Genomic DNA, 16,631 nt, shown 5'->3' on the forward strand with positions numbered 1-16,631 from the left:
AGATTAGAGAGCTGGGCCAAAAATAACAAAAGATAAACATAAACACTTAGTTAGAAAAACATGAAATGCACAGATAAAAGACTGGTGACACCTGGCTTGATAGTTATACATGTGAAAGGGATTAAGGAGTCTTAGTGGACCACAGGCTGAGCATGAGCCAATAGTGTGATGTGGCAGCTAAAAAGCCCAATGTGATCCTAGGCTCAATCCATAGGAATATTGTGTCAGGACTGAGGGAAGTAGAAGTCCCACTCTATTCTTCTTTGGTCATATCTTACCTGGAATAAGATTGTGTCCAATACTGAGCAAAACAATTCAATAAGGATATTGATCAGCTGCTCCAGAGAAGGGCAACCAAAATGGTCAAAAGTCTGGAAGCCATGAATCTCTGGAATGCCTAGTTTAGATACCTGTAAGCCCACAGGTAGAGTGAAGGCACACATACTCCATTCCCTCCAAAAGGTTGGGTGCTCAAACAAATTTGTGAACATTCTGAGGCTCCTCCATGATGACATGATGGCAACAGGTTTGGACAGCAATGGCTCCCAAAGTGACCCATTTAAAGTGGAATCTGGTGTCAAACAGGGATGTGTTATTGCCCCAACTTTATTCTCCATCTTCATCCACATGATACTTCACCTTGTTGACGGGAAGCTTCACACCGGAGTGGAAATAATCTATTGGACAGATGGCAAGCTGTTTAACCTCAGCAGACTGAAAGCCAAAACCACGGTTACAACATCTGTTATAGAACTCCAGTATGCTGATGACAACGTTGTCTGTGCGCATTCAGAAGAAGATCTACAGGCCACTCTAAACACCTTCGCAGAAGCATACAAGAAGCTTAGCCTGTCACTGAACATCAAGAAAACCAAAGTGCTGTTCCAGCAGACACCAGCCATCCCCTCCCCAATGCCAGAGATACAGCTTAATGGTGTAACATTAGAAAATGTTGACCATTTCCGCTACCTTGGCAGACACCTCTCCACCAAAGTCAACATCGACACCGAAATACAACACCACCTGAGCTCTGCGAGTGCAGCATTTTTCCGAATGAAGCAGAGAGTGTTTGAGGACTGGGACATCCGTAGGGATACCAAGGTGCTTGTTTATAAAGGTATTGTCCTCCCAACCCTGCTCTATGCCTGCGAAACGTGGACTGTCTACAGGCAAAGACCACCAGCATCGAACCAATGGTCCTCCGCCATCAACTCCACTGGGCCGGCCACATTGTCTGGATGCCTGACCACCGTCTCCCAAAGCAGTCGCTCTACTCTGAACTTAAAAATGGAAAACGGAATGTTGGAATACAGGAAAAAAAAATTTAAAGATGGGCTCAAAGCCAACCTTAAAATCTCTGGCATAGACACTGAGAACTGGGAAGCACTGGCCCTTGAGCACTCCAGTTGGAGGTCGACTTTGACCAGCAGTGCTGCAGAATTTGAAGAGGCACAAATGGAGGGTGAAAGAGAGAAACGTGTCAAGAGGAAGGCGCGTCAAGCCAACCCCGAGACTGCCTCCCACCTGGAAACCAATGCCCTCACTGCGGAAGAAGATGCAGGTCAAGAATAGGGCTCCACAGCCACCTACAAACCCACCCCAGGACAACTTGGAGGACCATCATCCTCGGACTACAAGGAATCGCCTAAGTAAGTAAGTAAGTAAGTAAGTAAGTAAGTACTCCATTCCCACCCCTGTACTAGGCCTATACCGTCAGATGACTTGAGGAACAGACTCCCTTCATATTAAAGATGTTCATCCCTAGTTCTAGTTTAGAGAGCTGGAGGTATTTTGCCAGCAATGTCTCCTTCCTTCTCTGTAGGTTTTGAAACAGAGGTTTGATGGCCATCTGTTGGTAGAGCTTGGATTGTGTCTTCCACCTGGCAGAAGGGGCTTGGACTGGATGGCCCTTGGGGTCTCTTCCAACTCTAGGTTTCTATGAAGGTTCTATGAAGGAGACAACCATGTGAATCAATTAATTGCATCTATATTGGGAGGTTTCTTCCAATGTCCCATTACAACTCCATCCCCAATGTAAACAATGTAAACAAACCCATGTCTTTTCTCTCCCTCAGGCTAAATCCATCCTTTCAGATCATTCTCTGTTGGGCCCCATTGCTTGCCCGGGCTGGAGAGGCACCACAATGAGGTTGGACTTGGAGCAGGCATGGATAGGCTTCCTTCTGCTGCTGGCCTGCAGCTGGGTCATCCTCTGTGAAAAAACCCATGAGACTGTTCGTGTGAGGGTCAATGTAAACACTGTACAAACTGGTAAGGGAAACGTCGATTCCTGGTGTATGTTTAGCGCTTTTGTCCTTGTTCACGGTCAACCACTCCCTGAAATGACTGTATTCATTAATTAATGTCATATTAGCAAAGGGTGCTTTTGCACTATAGAACTCGGGGTACATCTGCACTGTAGAATTAATGCAGTTTGACACTACTTTTGATGAAGGCAAGGTGAAAATACATACTACACATATTGGAAAATATATATTGGATGTAACCATATTAGAAATAGGAGTTAGAAAATCTATGAAATCACAAAGAGAAATGTATGTATGCATGGACTTCACTTGGAAGATATTCTCTTCTTAAAAAGCTGCAAAATTAGATGCTTCAAGAGAGGCCGGGGTCTAGGAAAGGAATGTCAAGAGGCCTCTGGCAAATTTCAAGAGACTCTTTCCATTTTGGTACCAGGCGAAGCTTATCGTAAGATTAGAGAGCTGGCCATCAAGAGGTTTCAGAAGAACTTATCTCAAGATAGAATCATAGAATCAAAGAGTTGGAAGAGACCTCATGGTGGATAGAAGCTCTTGCTATCAGTAGCTTAGTAGACACTCTGGTGCAATGGTCCTCATTAACAGAGGCTGGATGGCCATCTGTCAGGGGTGATTTGAATGCAATATTCCTGCTTCTTGGCAGAATGGGGTTGGACTGGATGGCCCATCAGGTCTCTTCCATCTCTTTGATTCTATTATTCTATGATTCTAATAGCAGCTCCTTAGATAAAGATGCTTAAATGAAAATTGACGGGTGTTAAAGTTAAAATATGCCATTGAAGTCAATGTAAAAGTAGAATTTTGTGACGTACATTGTGATGCCTGTATGATGCATGCATATTATTTTAAAGGGCATATAAACCAAGATGTTTCTTTTGTTCGGTACCCTGTCTTCTGGACTACCAGCAGGGTCCATATACGGTTGGCACCAACCGAGAATAAACCGTGCTTTTACAGACCTCAGGAACTCTCTTTGTCTCTTTTCTTCAAACCTTCTTCCTGCCGTTTCACTTTAACTGCCGTTGCTCAAAGCGATGCAATCCCAGGAGTTGCAGTTTTACAAATTACTTAGCCTTCTCTGCTAAAAAGCACTCATGCTTTGCCAGTCTACGACTTCGAGGATTTGACAGCATAGAGCCATGGCAGTTCAAGTAACAACAAAGTGCCTACACATCTACAGTGCGGATGCGGCCAGAGTTCCACAGAAATCCCACAACATTCCCTGCAAGTGTTTTGTTGCTCAATTGCCTCCCTGGCCCTGTCGGCTTCCTCATGATCTTCTGGGTGTCTTTCAGGCGTCAACAGAGCCATTATGAACAGCAATATTTTGGAGGAAGTGGCTGAATCTGCAGCAAAGGACCAAGGGGGTGCCAAAGTGATCAAAGGCATCAAAGGGTGAGGTTCTTCCCTCTGTTACTTTAAGCATCCTAGTCTTATGCACAGATATAGGTTGGGTGATATCTGGCTTGAAAATGGTCAATGTGAATCATAGAATCATAGAATCAAAGAGTTGGAAGAGACCTTATGGGCCATCCAGTCCAACCCCATTCTGTCAAGAAGCAGGAATATTGCATTCAAAGCACCCCTGACAGATGGCCATCCAGCCTCTGTTTAAAAGCTTCCAAAGAAGGAGCCTCCACCCAAGAACCCAAAACTGGCCACCCACTCCATTTGGTCTCCATTTGTGATCAAGGGCTGGATTTCTGGCCTGTTCTTCCTTTAGTCCACTATGGGCTCCTTGGTTTTGATGTTGAGAACCAGATCATTGTCTCTGCACCATCAGAGCAGCCGATTCATCTCATCCAATCGGCAGAGCCATCACCTTCAGAAATATAGAAACTCCATCTGTGAGATTGGGAATGATCATCTGCGAGATTGGTAATAGTATTGCTATGGAGGGTGGGGGTGCAGTTCTATATATATGTGTATTTTCAGACAGGTCCTTGCCTTTTTGTACTTCTCCCTGTAAATGGAACGGGCTCCCTTTTCTGCTGGTCCTTCACTGTCAGGTCTGTCTGTGTCTCCTAGGCTGAAAGTGAAAGACATCCGGCCTCCGATTGTGTCTGTGGGCTACGTGCCAGATGAAGGGACAGAGATGTCAATAGTATCGCAGATGACAGTTGGTGGGAAAAGGTGAGTTCGTGGTTTCCAGAGCAGAGTGAGGAAGGCTGCGTTTCAGGAGTCCAGTCAACCTCTCACTTGATTGCAGGTAAGGTGCTCAGGACCCCTTTCGAAAGTGCAAATAAGAAAATGCAAATAAGAGGTCCCTTTTTTTCTAACTGAGAAAACACCTCTCTAGGAATCTTTAGATCCTCCAGTACATCGGTATGGCCAACCTTTCCTGGTGCTCTCAAAAGTGACCGGACTTCCTTTTGCACAGCTTTATAGGTGGTCCCATGGAAATCACAGTGAAGTCCAACATGACAGTATTTTGTAACATCAAACGGAATGACAAGGAGGTTGTGCTTGAGATGGGGAACTGCAAGGTGGACCTGATAAGCTGCAACACGAGCCTTCCTGCCAAGTGAGTAACAGCATCCTCCTGGTGTAAATCAATTGCACCTTAGTAGCAAGGATCAGTATGCTGGTATGGCTGTACCAGGAGCTTCAGCTTCATGTTCTTTCTATTGAGTGTTTGCATATATTCCAAGGTTCCATGCATTTGCAACAAGGTGGCTTCCCTTGGTTTGCAATCATAGGGCTAGCCACCTGTCTATCATTGTTAAGTTTTGGTTCCGCCCCTTTCCCCAGGGCCATGGGAAGAGAGGGAGCCATTTTTAGTTCAGTCTTATAGTGGAAAGCTAAGCTACAGGACGTGGATTAGCTCCATCCGTAGAAAAGCTTCATTTCCTACAGCATCCGGGGCAGAAATTCCGGGGAAAAACAGTCCCAAAGTTCTGGCTGGGAGCTTACAGCCTCTCCGCTTTACAGCATCTGAGGGAAACGGTCCTAAAGTTTTAGAGGAAAACAGTTTTGCAGACCCAAAGAACTCCAGCTGGAGAATCTACATATCCTTGACTGGTAGGTCTACTGGGGACCCAAGAAGCAGATTGGAACCGGTAGTAGAACCCACATCAGCAAAGCTTAGACAGTAGATTGCTTGGGAGGGGTTAAAAAGGGACTTTCCTTGTTAAAGAAAGAAATAGTTCTCCAAGCAAGGTGCCTGTCCATTGTGGGGCAAGTTAAGAAGCATTTGTTTAATCTGTCGAAGATCCAAGAAGTCTTTGTTGTTTTATTGAAGACCTAAGCAATAATAAAGAACTTTGTTAAACATTTCAAGCCTTTTAAAGACGGTGTATGGGAAAATCCTTGAAGGCCTCTCACCCGAGGCACCCCGGCTCCCCGCTGGGCACAAAGAGCACATCCTGTTTAAAAAATCAATTATTACAGGCCCAGCGCGTGGCAGCACAATCAGGCTTACCAACCTTCTGGTCCCCATGGCTGGCTGGTGGGTCCTGGATCCGTGGGGCAATTGATGTTTTTTCCCTCCAAACTTTAGAGAAGCTAAAGGAGTGTAGTGCGAGTGCAGATCAAGGGAAGTCGTAACCCCACACTGTTTTGCATTGGTTAGACCTCCCCAGGAAGAATCTGGGGATATTTAAATATTTCTCCAGCATTCATAGCCTCTTTATATCATCATAATTTTGATTATCAAAAGAGAGATGAAACAGTCCAAAAGTTAAACATTGTCTATTAAAATGGTCCGTCCCAGGAGGATTATGGATCTGGATGGATTCCTGATGGTTTTGGGGGATTTTCCCACCACCTCAATAGGTGACCCTGTTGATGCTCTGGTCACTCTCTGGACCTTTCAAATAAGTACCTTATAGCTGTTCTGGAGTTCACGCTGGTGCATTGCTACTCCCTATACCAAGGGAAGATTTACTGCTGTTTAGCAGTTGTTGCTTTTACAACACCCACTGTGTTTTCTTTCTCTATTTGGAGAGCTGTGAGGACAGGGCCTCACTCCTTTGCAACCAAACTGGAAGTCTCCTTGACTTCTCCTTAACAAGTCATGCCAGAGTAATCTGATCTCTTTTTTTCGATAGAGTTACACGCTGGGTAGATGCAGGGAATGCGGTGGATGCAGCGTACCTGGATTTCAGGAAGGCCTTTGACAAGGTCTCCCATGACCTTCTGGCAAGGAAACTAGTCCAATGTGGGTTAGGCAAAACTACGGTGAGGTGGATCTGGAATTGGTTAAGTGGACGAACCCAGAGGGTGATTCTCCCCAAGGCTTCCTCTTCATCCTGGAAAGAAGTGACGAGCGGAGTGCCATCAGAAAGGTTTTATCCTGGGCCCGGTCCTGTTCAACATTTTTATGAATGAATTAGATGAAGGGTTAGAAGGCAGGATCATCAAGTTTTGCAGACGACACCAAATTGGGAGGGAGAGCCAATAGTCCAGAGGACAGGAGCAGAATTCAAAACAATCTTGACAGATTAGAGAGATGTTGGGCCAAAACTAACAAAATGAAGTTCAACAGTGACAAATGCAAGATACTCCACTTATTTATTATTTATTATTTATTTATTTTATTTACTGCATTTGTTGACCGCCGTTCTCAGCCCTAGGGCGACTCACGGCGGTGTACAACATATAAAAACAGTTTACAATAAGCAATATCACAACAAAATCAACATAGCTATCAATAATACAATTACACTAAATCATCCGCGCCGTCTCATCGTAGAATCATAAACCAAACTCGTTATCCATATTCCGTTCCGATCATCATTGCCAATTGTTGTAGCACTTAGTCAAACGCCTTCTCAAATAACCATGTCTTTAGGCTCTTGCGGAATGCCATAAGGGAGGGCGCCTGTCTGATATCTACAGGGAGGGCGTTCCACAGCCGGGGGGCCACCACCGAGAAGGCCCTATCTCTCGTCCCCGCCAGACGTGCCTGTGAGGCAGGCGGGATCGAGAGAAGGGCCTCCCCAGACGATCTCAAGGTCCTCGTGGGCTCATAGGCCGAGATGCGGTCAGAAAGGTATTTTGGGCCGGAACCGTTTAGGGCTTTGTAGGCCAGCACCAGCACCTTGAATTGGGCCCGGTAGCAGATCGGCAGCCAGTGGAGCTGGAACAACAAGGGCGTTGTGTGCTCCCTGCGTCCCGCTCCTGTTAGTAACATGGCTGCCGCGCTCTGGCCTAGCTGAAGCTTCCGGGCCGTTTTCAAGGGCAGCCCCACTTTGGCAGAAAAAACGAAATGCAAAGATACAGAATGGGTGACGATTGCCTGGCTCGAGAGCAGGACGTGTTAAAAAGATCTTGGAGTCCTCGTGGACAACAAGTTAAACATGAGCCAGGAATGTGATGTGGCAGCAAAAAAAGCCAATGGGATTTTGGCCTGCATCAATAGGAGCATAGTGTCTAGATCTAAGGAAGTAATGCTACCCCTCTATTCTGCTTTGGTTAGACCACACCTGGAATATTGTGTCCAATTCTGGGTACCACAATTCAAGAGAGATATTGACAAGCTGGAATGTGTCCAGAGGAGGGCGACTAAAATGATCAAGGGTCTGGAGAACAAGCCCTATGAGGAGCGGCTTAAGGAGCTGGGCATGTTTATCCTGAAGAAGAGAAGGCTGAGAGGAGATATGATAGCCATGTATAAATACATGAGCGGAAGTCACAGGGAGGAGGAAGCAAGCTTGTTTTCTGCTTCCCTGGAGACTAGGACGCAATGGAACAATGGCTTCAAACTAAAAGAGAGGAGATTCCATCTGAACACGAGGAAGAACTTCCTGACTGTGAGAGCCATTCAGCAGTGGAACTCTCTGCCTTAGAGTGTGGTGGAGGTTCCTTCTTTGGAAGCTTTTAAACAGAGGCTGGATGACTATCTGTCAGGGGTGCTTTGAATGCAGTATTCCTGCTTCTTGGCAGAATGGGGTTGGACTGGATGGCCCATGAGGTCTCTTCCAACTCTTTGATTCTATGATTCTGGGCACCACCAGTCAAGGAAGAGACTGACAACGTAGAAGGAGTCTGGAGAAGGCCATCAGAATGATCAAAGGACTGGAAATTATGAATCCCTTTGAGGAGTGGCTGAAGGTGTTGGGGATGTTTACCAAGGAGAAGAGAAGACAAAGAGTTTTTGAAAGAATCTCCAATTGAGGAGTGGGAAAGCTTCTTTTCTGCTACTCCAGAGACTAGAGCACAATGGATCAGGGGATTCAGGAAAAGAGATTCCACCAAAACGTTAGGAAGAACTTCCTGATGGTAAGACCTGTTAAGCAGTCAAATATGCCGCTGCCTGCAAGTCTGGTGGAGTCTCTTTTCCTGGAGGTTTTTAAGTAGATTTTGGATGGCCATCTGTTGAGAAGGTTTGGATTGTGCCTTGCTCCATAGCAGAAGGGGATTGTATCAGTGCAATTTGCTGGCCAACTTGCTTCTTATCACCCAATTAACTGACTTCAAAGACAGTTGTTTCTGCTTCAGTAGCGGCTCTTATCGTTGCAATAACACTTACTCGTGAGCACAGTCAGATGCAAGGGAGAAGAGCCAAGAAAAAGAACAAAATGGTGTCTGATCTATTTGTACCATGTTGTTATCAGCGCATTAATTCGGTGTCCAGCCTCCTAGTCTATTGCAGCATCTTCCTTGTCTGCTCCATGCTTCATAATGTTCCACAATTGAACTCTTTCACAGCTAGCAGCATGGAGATTTTGAACTTGTACTAGCCGTCTCCTGCCACGCATTGCTATGGTGATCTGGAAAATAAAGTAATTAGAAAGTGTTGATTTCTAATATATGTAATTTCTTTATGCTTGTGGGTAAACAGTGTTTCTTGCTGTTTCTTTGTCAGTGTTGATGTGGATTTGCCTACTCTGGAACATGCAACATATCATTGTCCCTTTCAAATCTATGATACTATATCTCTCTCTGTGTGAATCATATCTATATATCTATCTTTCTATATCTATGGCTGGATGGCTCTTTGTCAGGAGGGCTTTGATTACGTTTTCTTGCCCTGGTGAAGGGAGTTGGACTGGATGGCCTTAAGTATGAGGATTCTGTATGGAACATTTGCCTCAATTTTGTCATTGGTGGGGTTCTGCATGCTCTTTGTAGGTGAACTATAAATCCCAGTAACTACGACTCCCAAATGTCAAGGTCTATTTCCCCCCAACTCCATCTCTGTTCATATTTGGGCATATGGCATATTCATGCCAAGTTTGGTCCAGATCCATCATTGTTTGAGTCCACAATGTTCTCTGGATTTAGGAGAACTACAACCCCCAAAACTCAAGATCAATGCCCACCAAACCCTTTTAGTATTTTCTTTTAGTCATGGGAGGCTTGTGTGCCAAGTTTGGTTCAATTCCATCGTTGGTGGAGTTCAGAATGCTCTTTGATTGTAAATAAGCTATAAATCCCAGCAACTACAACTCCCAAATGACAAAATCAATTTTTTTGAGTGATGGTCACTCCTTGGGTTAGTAGGTGTCTTGTGGCTAAATTTGGCAGCAATTCGTCCAGTGGTTTTTGAGTTCTGTTAATCCCACAAATGAACACTACATGTTTATTTATATAGACTAGCTGTACCCGCCACGCTTTGCTGTGGCCAACCTTCCCTCTTTCTCTCCTTCTTTCCCTCCTTCCTTCTTTCACTCCCTCTTTCCTTCCTTCCTTCCTTCCTTCCTTCCTTCCTTCCTTCCTTCCTTCCTTCTCTTCTTCCTTCCTTCTCTATCTTTTTCCTTCCTTCCCCCTTTTTCTTTCTTTTCTGTCTCTTTTTTCTTCCTTCTTTCTTTCCTTCCCTCCCTCTTTCTCTTCCCCTCTTCCTTCCCTCCCTCCCTCTTTCCTTCCTTCTTTCCTTTTTTTCTTTCCTTTTCTCTTTCTTTCTCTAACTTTCCTTCCCCCTTTTTCTTTCCCTCCCTCTTTCTCTCCTTTTCTTCCTTCACTGCCTCTTTCTTTCCTTCCTTCTCTCTTTGCTTCCATGCTTCCTTCTCCCTTTCCTTCTTTCTTTCCCTCGCTCTTTCTTTTCTTTCTTTCTTTTCTCCCCTTTCCTCTCTCTTTCTTCCCTTTTTTCTGTATTGTCATTTAGCTTTTTGGGACTTTTTAAGTCCCTTCTGCTGTGTTTTTCAGTGTTTTTATGAGTGAAGGACATACATTGGGTTGTTAGGTGTCTTGTGTCCAAATTTGGTGTCAATTCCCCCAGTGGTTTTTGAGTTATGTTAATCCCACAAACGAACATTACATGTTGTTTACTTATATAGATTACACTGATAGGTTGGACTGGTTGGTGCTTGGAGTCTCTTTGACTCTATGAAACATGTCCAAAGCAAGAGAATGAGGAAGAAAATGGCCAGACTGCTGCTCCACCAGAATGATGAAATGCTAACAGGTCAAAGGGGTGCTTTTTGAAGGGGGTGGTCCCCGGGGGAGCACATACAACCATGTCCCAATTTAAACTCCAAGGACCATTGCTTGTAGGTTGCTGGTGTCCTGAGCAATGGATTAGGTCAGTGGTTCTCAACCTGTGGGTTGGGACCCTTGCTGGGGTCATCAGGGAGTGTCAGAGGGGTCACCAAAGACCATCAGAAAATATAGTAGTTTCTGTTGGTCATGGGGGTTCTATGTGGGAAGTTTGGCCCAATTTGATTGTTGGTGGGGTTCAGAATGCTCTTTGGTTGTAGGTGAACTATACATCCCAGCAACTACAACTCCAAAATGTCGAGGTCTATTTCCCCCAAACTTCACCTGTGTTCATATTTGGGCATATGGAATATTCGTGCCAAGTTTGGTCCAGATCCATCATTGTTTGAGTCCACAATGCTCTCTGGATTTAGGAGAACCACAACCCCCAAAACTCAAGATCAATGCCCACCAAACCCTTCTAGTGTTTTCTTTTGGTCATGGGAGTTCTGTGTGCCAAGTTTGGTTCAATTCCATCGTTGGTGGAGTTCAGAATGCTCTTTGATTGTAAATAAGCTATAAATCCCAGCAACTACAACTCCCAAATGACAAAATAAATTTTTTTGAGTGATAGTCACTCCTTGGGTTAGTAGGTGTCTTGTGGCTGAATTTGGCAGCAATTCGTCCAGTGGTTTTTGAGTTCTGTTAATCCCACAAACGAACATTACATGTTTATTTATATACATTACACTGATAGGTTGGACTGGTTGGCGCTTGGAGTCTCTTTGACTCTATGAAACATGTCCAAAGCAAGAGAATGAAGAAGAAAATGGCCAGACTGCTGCTCCGTCAGAATGGTGAAATGCTAACAGGTCAAAGGGGTGCTTTTTGAAGGGGGTTGGTCCCCGGGGGAGTACATACAACCATGTCCCAATTTAAACTCAAAGGACTATTGCTTGTAGGTTGCTGGTATCCTGAGCAATGGATTAGGTGGTTGTCTTCCCATTGGATCCTTCTTGTACTCACACCCGTTTCATTCCTTCTCCAGCATGCTTCCAAAGATCGTGAATAAGTTTCTGAATTCTACGCTTACAAGAGTCTTGCCAGGCATGGTAAGTTTTACGTTGTGGTGCCTCACGGTCATATTGTTTATTTATTTATTTATTTCGAGCACTTCTACTCTGTGCTGGTACAGCTGTACCAGAAGCTCCCACTTTATTTGCCTTGTATTAAGTGTTTGTTTGCAGCCCAAGGCTTGGCAGTCTGCAACAGGGTGGCTTCCTGTTAAAGTTTGCAGTTATAGGGCAGGCCACCTGTCCATCATCATTAGGTTCCTTAGTTCCGCCCCCTTTTTGGGTTTTGAGAAGGGAAGGGAGCCATTTTCAGTCAGTCACACACAAAGAAGCTTGTCTATAGGACGCAGACCAGCTTGTCCCGTAGGAAAGGCTTCATCCCTCAAGATCATCCGGGGACCATCCGGGTGATTGTCTGGGGATCATTCAGGGAAATAGAAACAGAAGGAAAAGATCCCAAAGGCTCCGGCTGAGAGCTCACAGCCTCTCAGCCTTACAGCACCAGAGGGGAAAACAGCCCTGAAGTTCCCATAGGACAGCATTACAGAACCATGGAATTCCAGATGAAATGTCTTCAAGCCTTGGTTGGTAGGTTTACTCGATGTCCAGACGCATTTGGGATCGGTAGTAAGACCCAGACCAGCGAGGCCTGGGAGAGATTATAAAGGGTTCTTCCTCATGCTGAGAAAGCACAGTTAATCCAAGTCAGTGCCAGTCTCTTAAAGACTAGAATAAGAAAGCCTTGAAGTGTTGTTTGAAGATGTGTTATTTGTTCCTTAATAAAGACTTTGTTGTACAATTAAAGACTCTAAAGACCATCACTTCAGGAAATCCCTAAGAATCTCTCTTTGAGGCACCCCGGCTTCCCACTGGGTTTAAAGTATACGTCCTATAGAATAAAGACAATTTGTTCAGGCCCAGTGCGCGACAGAACAACCCCTCCCTTCTCAACCCCCTGGGGGGACGGGGACTCAGGGCGGCTTACAACCGGCACAATTCGATGCCAACAATTCAACATAGTAAAATATATAGCAGCAACAATTATAAATAGTTAAAAACATTCAATTAATACAATAACAACTAATAAAAGAAAAGCCAATCTGATGGCCAACGTTTACCAGGTTCTGTAATCCATAAATCCATTCAGCATTATCATAATCCTTTCCAAAGCTCTAGTCGTCATTGTCCTTGTCAGTCTGCCGGATTACCCAAAGGCCTGGTCCCATATCCAGGTTTTTAACTTCCTTCTGAAAGAGAGGAGGGATGACGATGATTTAATTTCTCTGGGGAGTGAATTCCACAGGTGGGGGGCCACCACCGAGAAGGCCCTGTCCCTTGTCCCCACCAGCCTCACTTGTGATAGAGGTGGGGCTGAGAGCAGGGCCCCTCCAGAAGGTCTTAAATCCCTAGGCAGGACATAGGAGGAGATACGTTCGGACAGGTACTCTGGGCTGGAGTCGTATAGGGTTTTATAGGTCAAGACCAGCACTTTGAATTGTGCTCGGAACTGGATCGGCAGCCAGTGGAGCTGACATAACAGAGGGGTGGCATGCTCCCTGTATGACGCTCCGGTGAGTACTCTGGCTGCCGCCCGTTGGACTAATTGAAGTTTCTGAGCAGTCTTCAAAGGCAACCCTTCGTAGAGCGTGTTGCAGTAATCTATTTGGGATGTAACAAGAGCGTGGCTAGATCAGAGTTCCCAAGGGCGCAGCTGGCGCACGAGTTTTAACTGTGCAAAAGCTCTCCCGGCCACCGTCAAGACCTGGGGTTCCAGGCTCAACGATGAGTCCAGGATCAATCCCAAGCTGCGAACCTGCGTCTTCAGGGGGAGTTGTTGTTGTTGTCCTCTCCGTACACATTCTCTCTCTCTCTTTCGGTTCCAGATGTGTCCAGCAGCAGAGAAAGTACTCGAAATCATGAGAGAACACCTAACGTCTTCCTTGCGTGAGTTTAATTTGGCACACACACACGCAACCATGCTCTTTCCCACCTTATAAAAGTGGGATTTTTAGAAAGCCCTCAGATCCTAGTGACAACTGGCCATATTGCAAAGGAGGGAAAAAGCCACATGCTTGAATCCTAGGAAGGGTCATCTAGGCCTGATGGTGATAGAAATGGACACCACATTGGTGACCACCAAATTATTTCTTAGAAACATCCCCCCAAAAAGAGCCCATTGCTTTCTGGGACAGTTCCTTTCATGGTCAAAGAGCTCTTCCTAGCAGAGGTCCTTCCCAATGTTTTTTCAGGATTCCTTTGCTCATCATGTTGTTGTTGTTGTTGTTCATTCGTTCAGTCGTCTCCGACTCTTCATGACCTCATGGACCAGCCCACGCCAGAGCTCCCTGTCGGCCGTCACCACCCCCAGCTCCTTCAAGGTCAATCCAGTGACTTCAAGGATGCCATCCATCCATCTTGCCCTTGGTCGACCCCTCTTCCTTTTTCCTTCCACTTTCCCCAGCATAATTGTTTTCTCTAGGCTTTGCTGTCTCCTCATGATGTGGCCAAAGGATTTCAACTTTGTCTCTAGTATCCTTCCCTCCAGTGAGCAGTCGGACTTCACCTCCTGGAGGATGGACTGGTTGGATCTTCTCGCAGTCCAAGGCACTCTCAGAACTTTCCTCCAACACCACAGCTCAAAAGCATCTCTCTTCCTTCGCTCGGCCTTCCCTAAGGTCCAGCTCTCACATCCATAGGTGACTACAGGGAATACCATGGCTTTGACTATGTGGATCTTTGTTGCCAGTGTGATGTCTCTACTCTTCATAGAACCATAGAATCATAGAGTTGGAAGAGACCTCTTGGATCATCTAGATCAGTGGTTCACAACCTGGGGTACCCAGATGTTTTTGGCCTACAACTCCCAGAAATCCCAGCCAGTTTACCAGCTGTTAGGATTTCTGGGAGTTGGAGGCCAAAAACATCTGGGGACCCCAGGTTGAGAACCACTGATCTAGTCCAACCCTATGCCATGCTGGTGAAGCACAATCAGAGCACCCCTGACAAATGGCCATCAAGCCTTTGGGTCTCCAGACTTTTGATCATTTCAGTCACCCTTCTCTGGACACCTTCCAGCTTGTCAATGCCTCTTTTGAACCGTGGTGCCCAGAATTGGACACAAGGAAGGAGTTTCCACCACACTCTGAAGCAGAGAGTTCCACTATTGAAGAATTCTTCTTACAACCAGAAAGTTCTTCCTAATGTTCAGGTGGGATCTCCTTTCCTGTCATTTGAACCCATTGAACTAGGGTATGAAGCAACTGATTCAAATGATAAGAAAAGAGAATTTTCTGAAACATCTGAAAAACTTCTCGACAGTAAGAGCTGTTGAATAGTGGAGTAGACAACCTTGGAGGTTAGTGGTCTCCCCATGTTTGAAGGTTTTCATACAGAGGTTGGATTCCCGTCTTTTTGGAGTTCTTTATGAGTATACTATCTTCCTGCCTGGCAAAGGGATGGACTAAATGGCTTTTGTGCCCCTTTTCAGTAATAAGATCTCATAGAATCCTAGAGTTGGAAGAGACCTCGTGGGCCATCCAGTCCAACCCCATTCTGCCAAGAAGCAGGACAATCGTGTTCAAAGCACCCCCAGCAGATGGCCATCCAGCCTCTGTTTAAAAGCCTCCAAAGAAGGAGCCTCCACTACACTTCAGGGCAGAGAGTGCCACTGCTGAACAGCTCTCACAGTCAGGAAGTTCTTCCTCATGTTCAGGTGGAATCCCTTTCCCTGTAGTTTGAAGCCATTGCTTCATTGCATCCTAGTCTCCAGGGCAGCAGAAAACAAGCTTGCCCCCTCCTCCCCATGACTTCCTCTCACATATTTATACATGGCGATCATATCTCCTCTCAGCCGTCTCTTTTTCAGACTAAACATGCCCAGCTCTTTAAGCCTCTCCTCATGGGGCTTGTTCTCCAGACCCTTGATCATTTGAATCGCCCTCCTCTGGACACATTCCAGCTTGTCAATATCTCTCTTGAATTGTGGTGCCCAGAATTGGACACAATATTCCAGGTGTGGTCTAACCAAGGCGGAATAGAGCATGGGGAGCATGACTTCCCTAGATCTAGAGGCTATGCTCCTTTTGATGCAGGCCAAAATCCCATTGGCTTTTTTTGCCGCCACATCACATTGTTGGCTTATGTTTAACTTGTTGTCCACGAGGACTCTAAGATCTTTTTCACACGTACTGCTCTCGAGCCAGGCATTGTCCCCCATTCTGTATCTTTGCATTTTGTTTTTTCTGCCTAAGTGGAGTCTCTTGCATTTGTCCCTGTTGAACTTCATTTTGATCTTAACAGATTTTGATCTTGACAGAACTTCCTGACTGTGAGACAAAGCTGTTCAGCAGTGGAACTCTCTACTCCGAAGTGTGGTGGAGGTTTTTAAACAGAGACTGGTTGGCCCTTATCATGTCTCCTCTCAGCCTTCTCTTCTGAAGGCTAAACATACCCAGCTCTTTAAGCCACTCCTCATAGGGCCTGTTCTCCAGACCCTTGATCATTTTAGTCGCTTTCCTCTGGACACTTTCCAGCTTGTCAATATCTCTCTTCTTGAATTGTGGTGCCCAGAATTGGACACAATATTCCAGGTGTGGTCTAACCAAGGCAGAATAGAACATGGGGAGCATGACTTCCCTGGACCTAGACACTAGGCTCCTATTGATTCAGGCCAAGATCCCATTGGCTTTTTTTTTTTTTTTTTTTTTGCCACCTGGGGTTTTCTCTTCCAATCCCAGGTTTCTGTGAGCCTATGGTTCCAAAATTCTATGTTGCAAATAATTGTCTGTGTCTTTTCTCAGGAAAACACAAGATTGGTGATCATGGAGACATTGAATATAAGCTTATTAAGAATCCTGAAATATCACAGGACGGTGTAATTCTATGCTTTGAAGTAAGCAATAGCACGCCTGGCTTTTCT

At 45.4% G+C, this 16,631-nt stretch overlaps 1 protein-coding gene across 1 annotated transcript in view; it reads left to right on the plus strand.

The window, feature by feature from the left end:
• The first annotated feature begins 2,080 nt into the window (after positions 1-2,080).
• LOC132772741 (BPI fold-containing family B member 6-like) overlaps positions 2,081-16,631 on the plus strand; it is a 28,046-nt gene continuing 13,495 nt past the window's right edge. The window contains exons 1-7 of the mRNA XM_067467124.1: positions 2,081-2,271; positions 3,578-3,677; positions 4,311-4,415; positions 4,663-4,806; positions 11,689-11,752; positions 13,597-13,657; positions 16,513-16,604. Coding sequence (XP_067323225.1) covers positions 2,145-2,271; positions 3,578-3,677; positions 4,311-4,415; positions 4,663-4,806; positions 11,689-11,752; positions 13,597-13,657; positions 16,513-16,604 — 693 coding nt within the window. The 5' untranslated portion in view covers positions 2,081-2,144. The remainder of the gene's footprint in view (positions 2,272-3,577; positions 3,678-4,310; positions 4,416-4,662; positions 4,807-11,688; positions 11,753-13,596; positions 13,658-16,512; positions 16,605-16,631) is intronic.

This window comes from Anolis sagrei, chromosome 4 (assembly GCF_037176765.1).
Source record: "Anolis sagrei isolate rAnoSag1 chromosome 4, rAnoSag1.mat, whole genome shotgun sequence".
NCBI lineage: Eukaryota > Metazoa > Chordata > Lepidosauria > Squamata > Dactyloidae > Anolis > Anolis sagrei.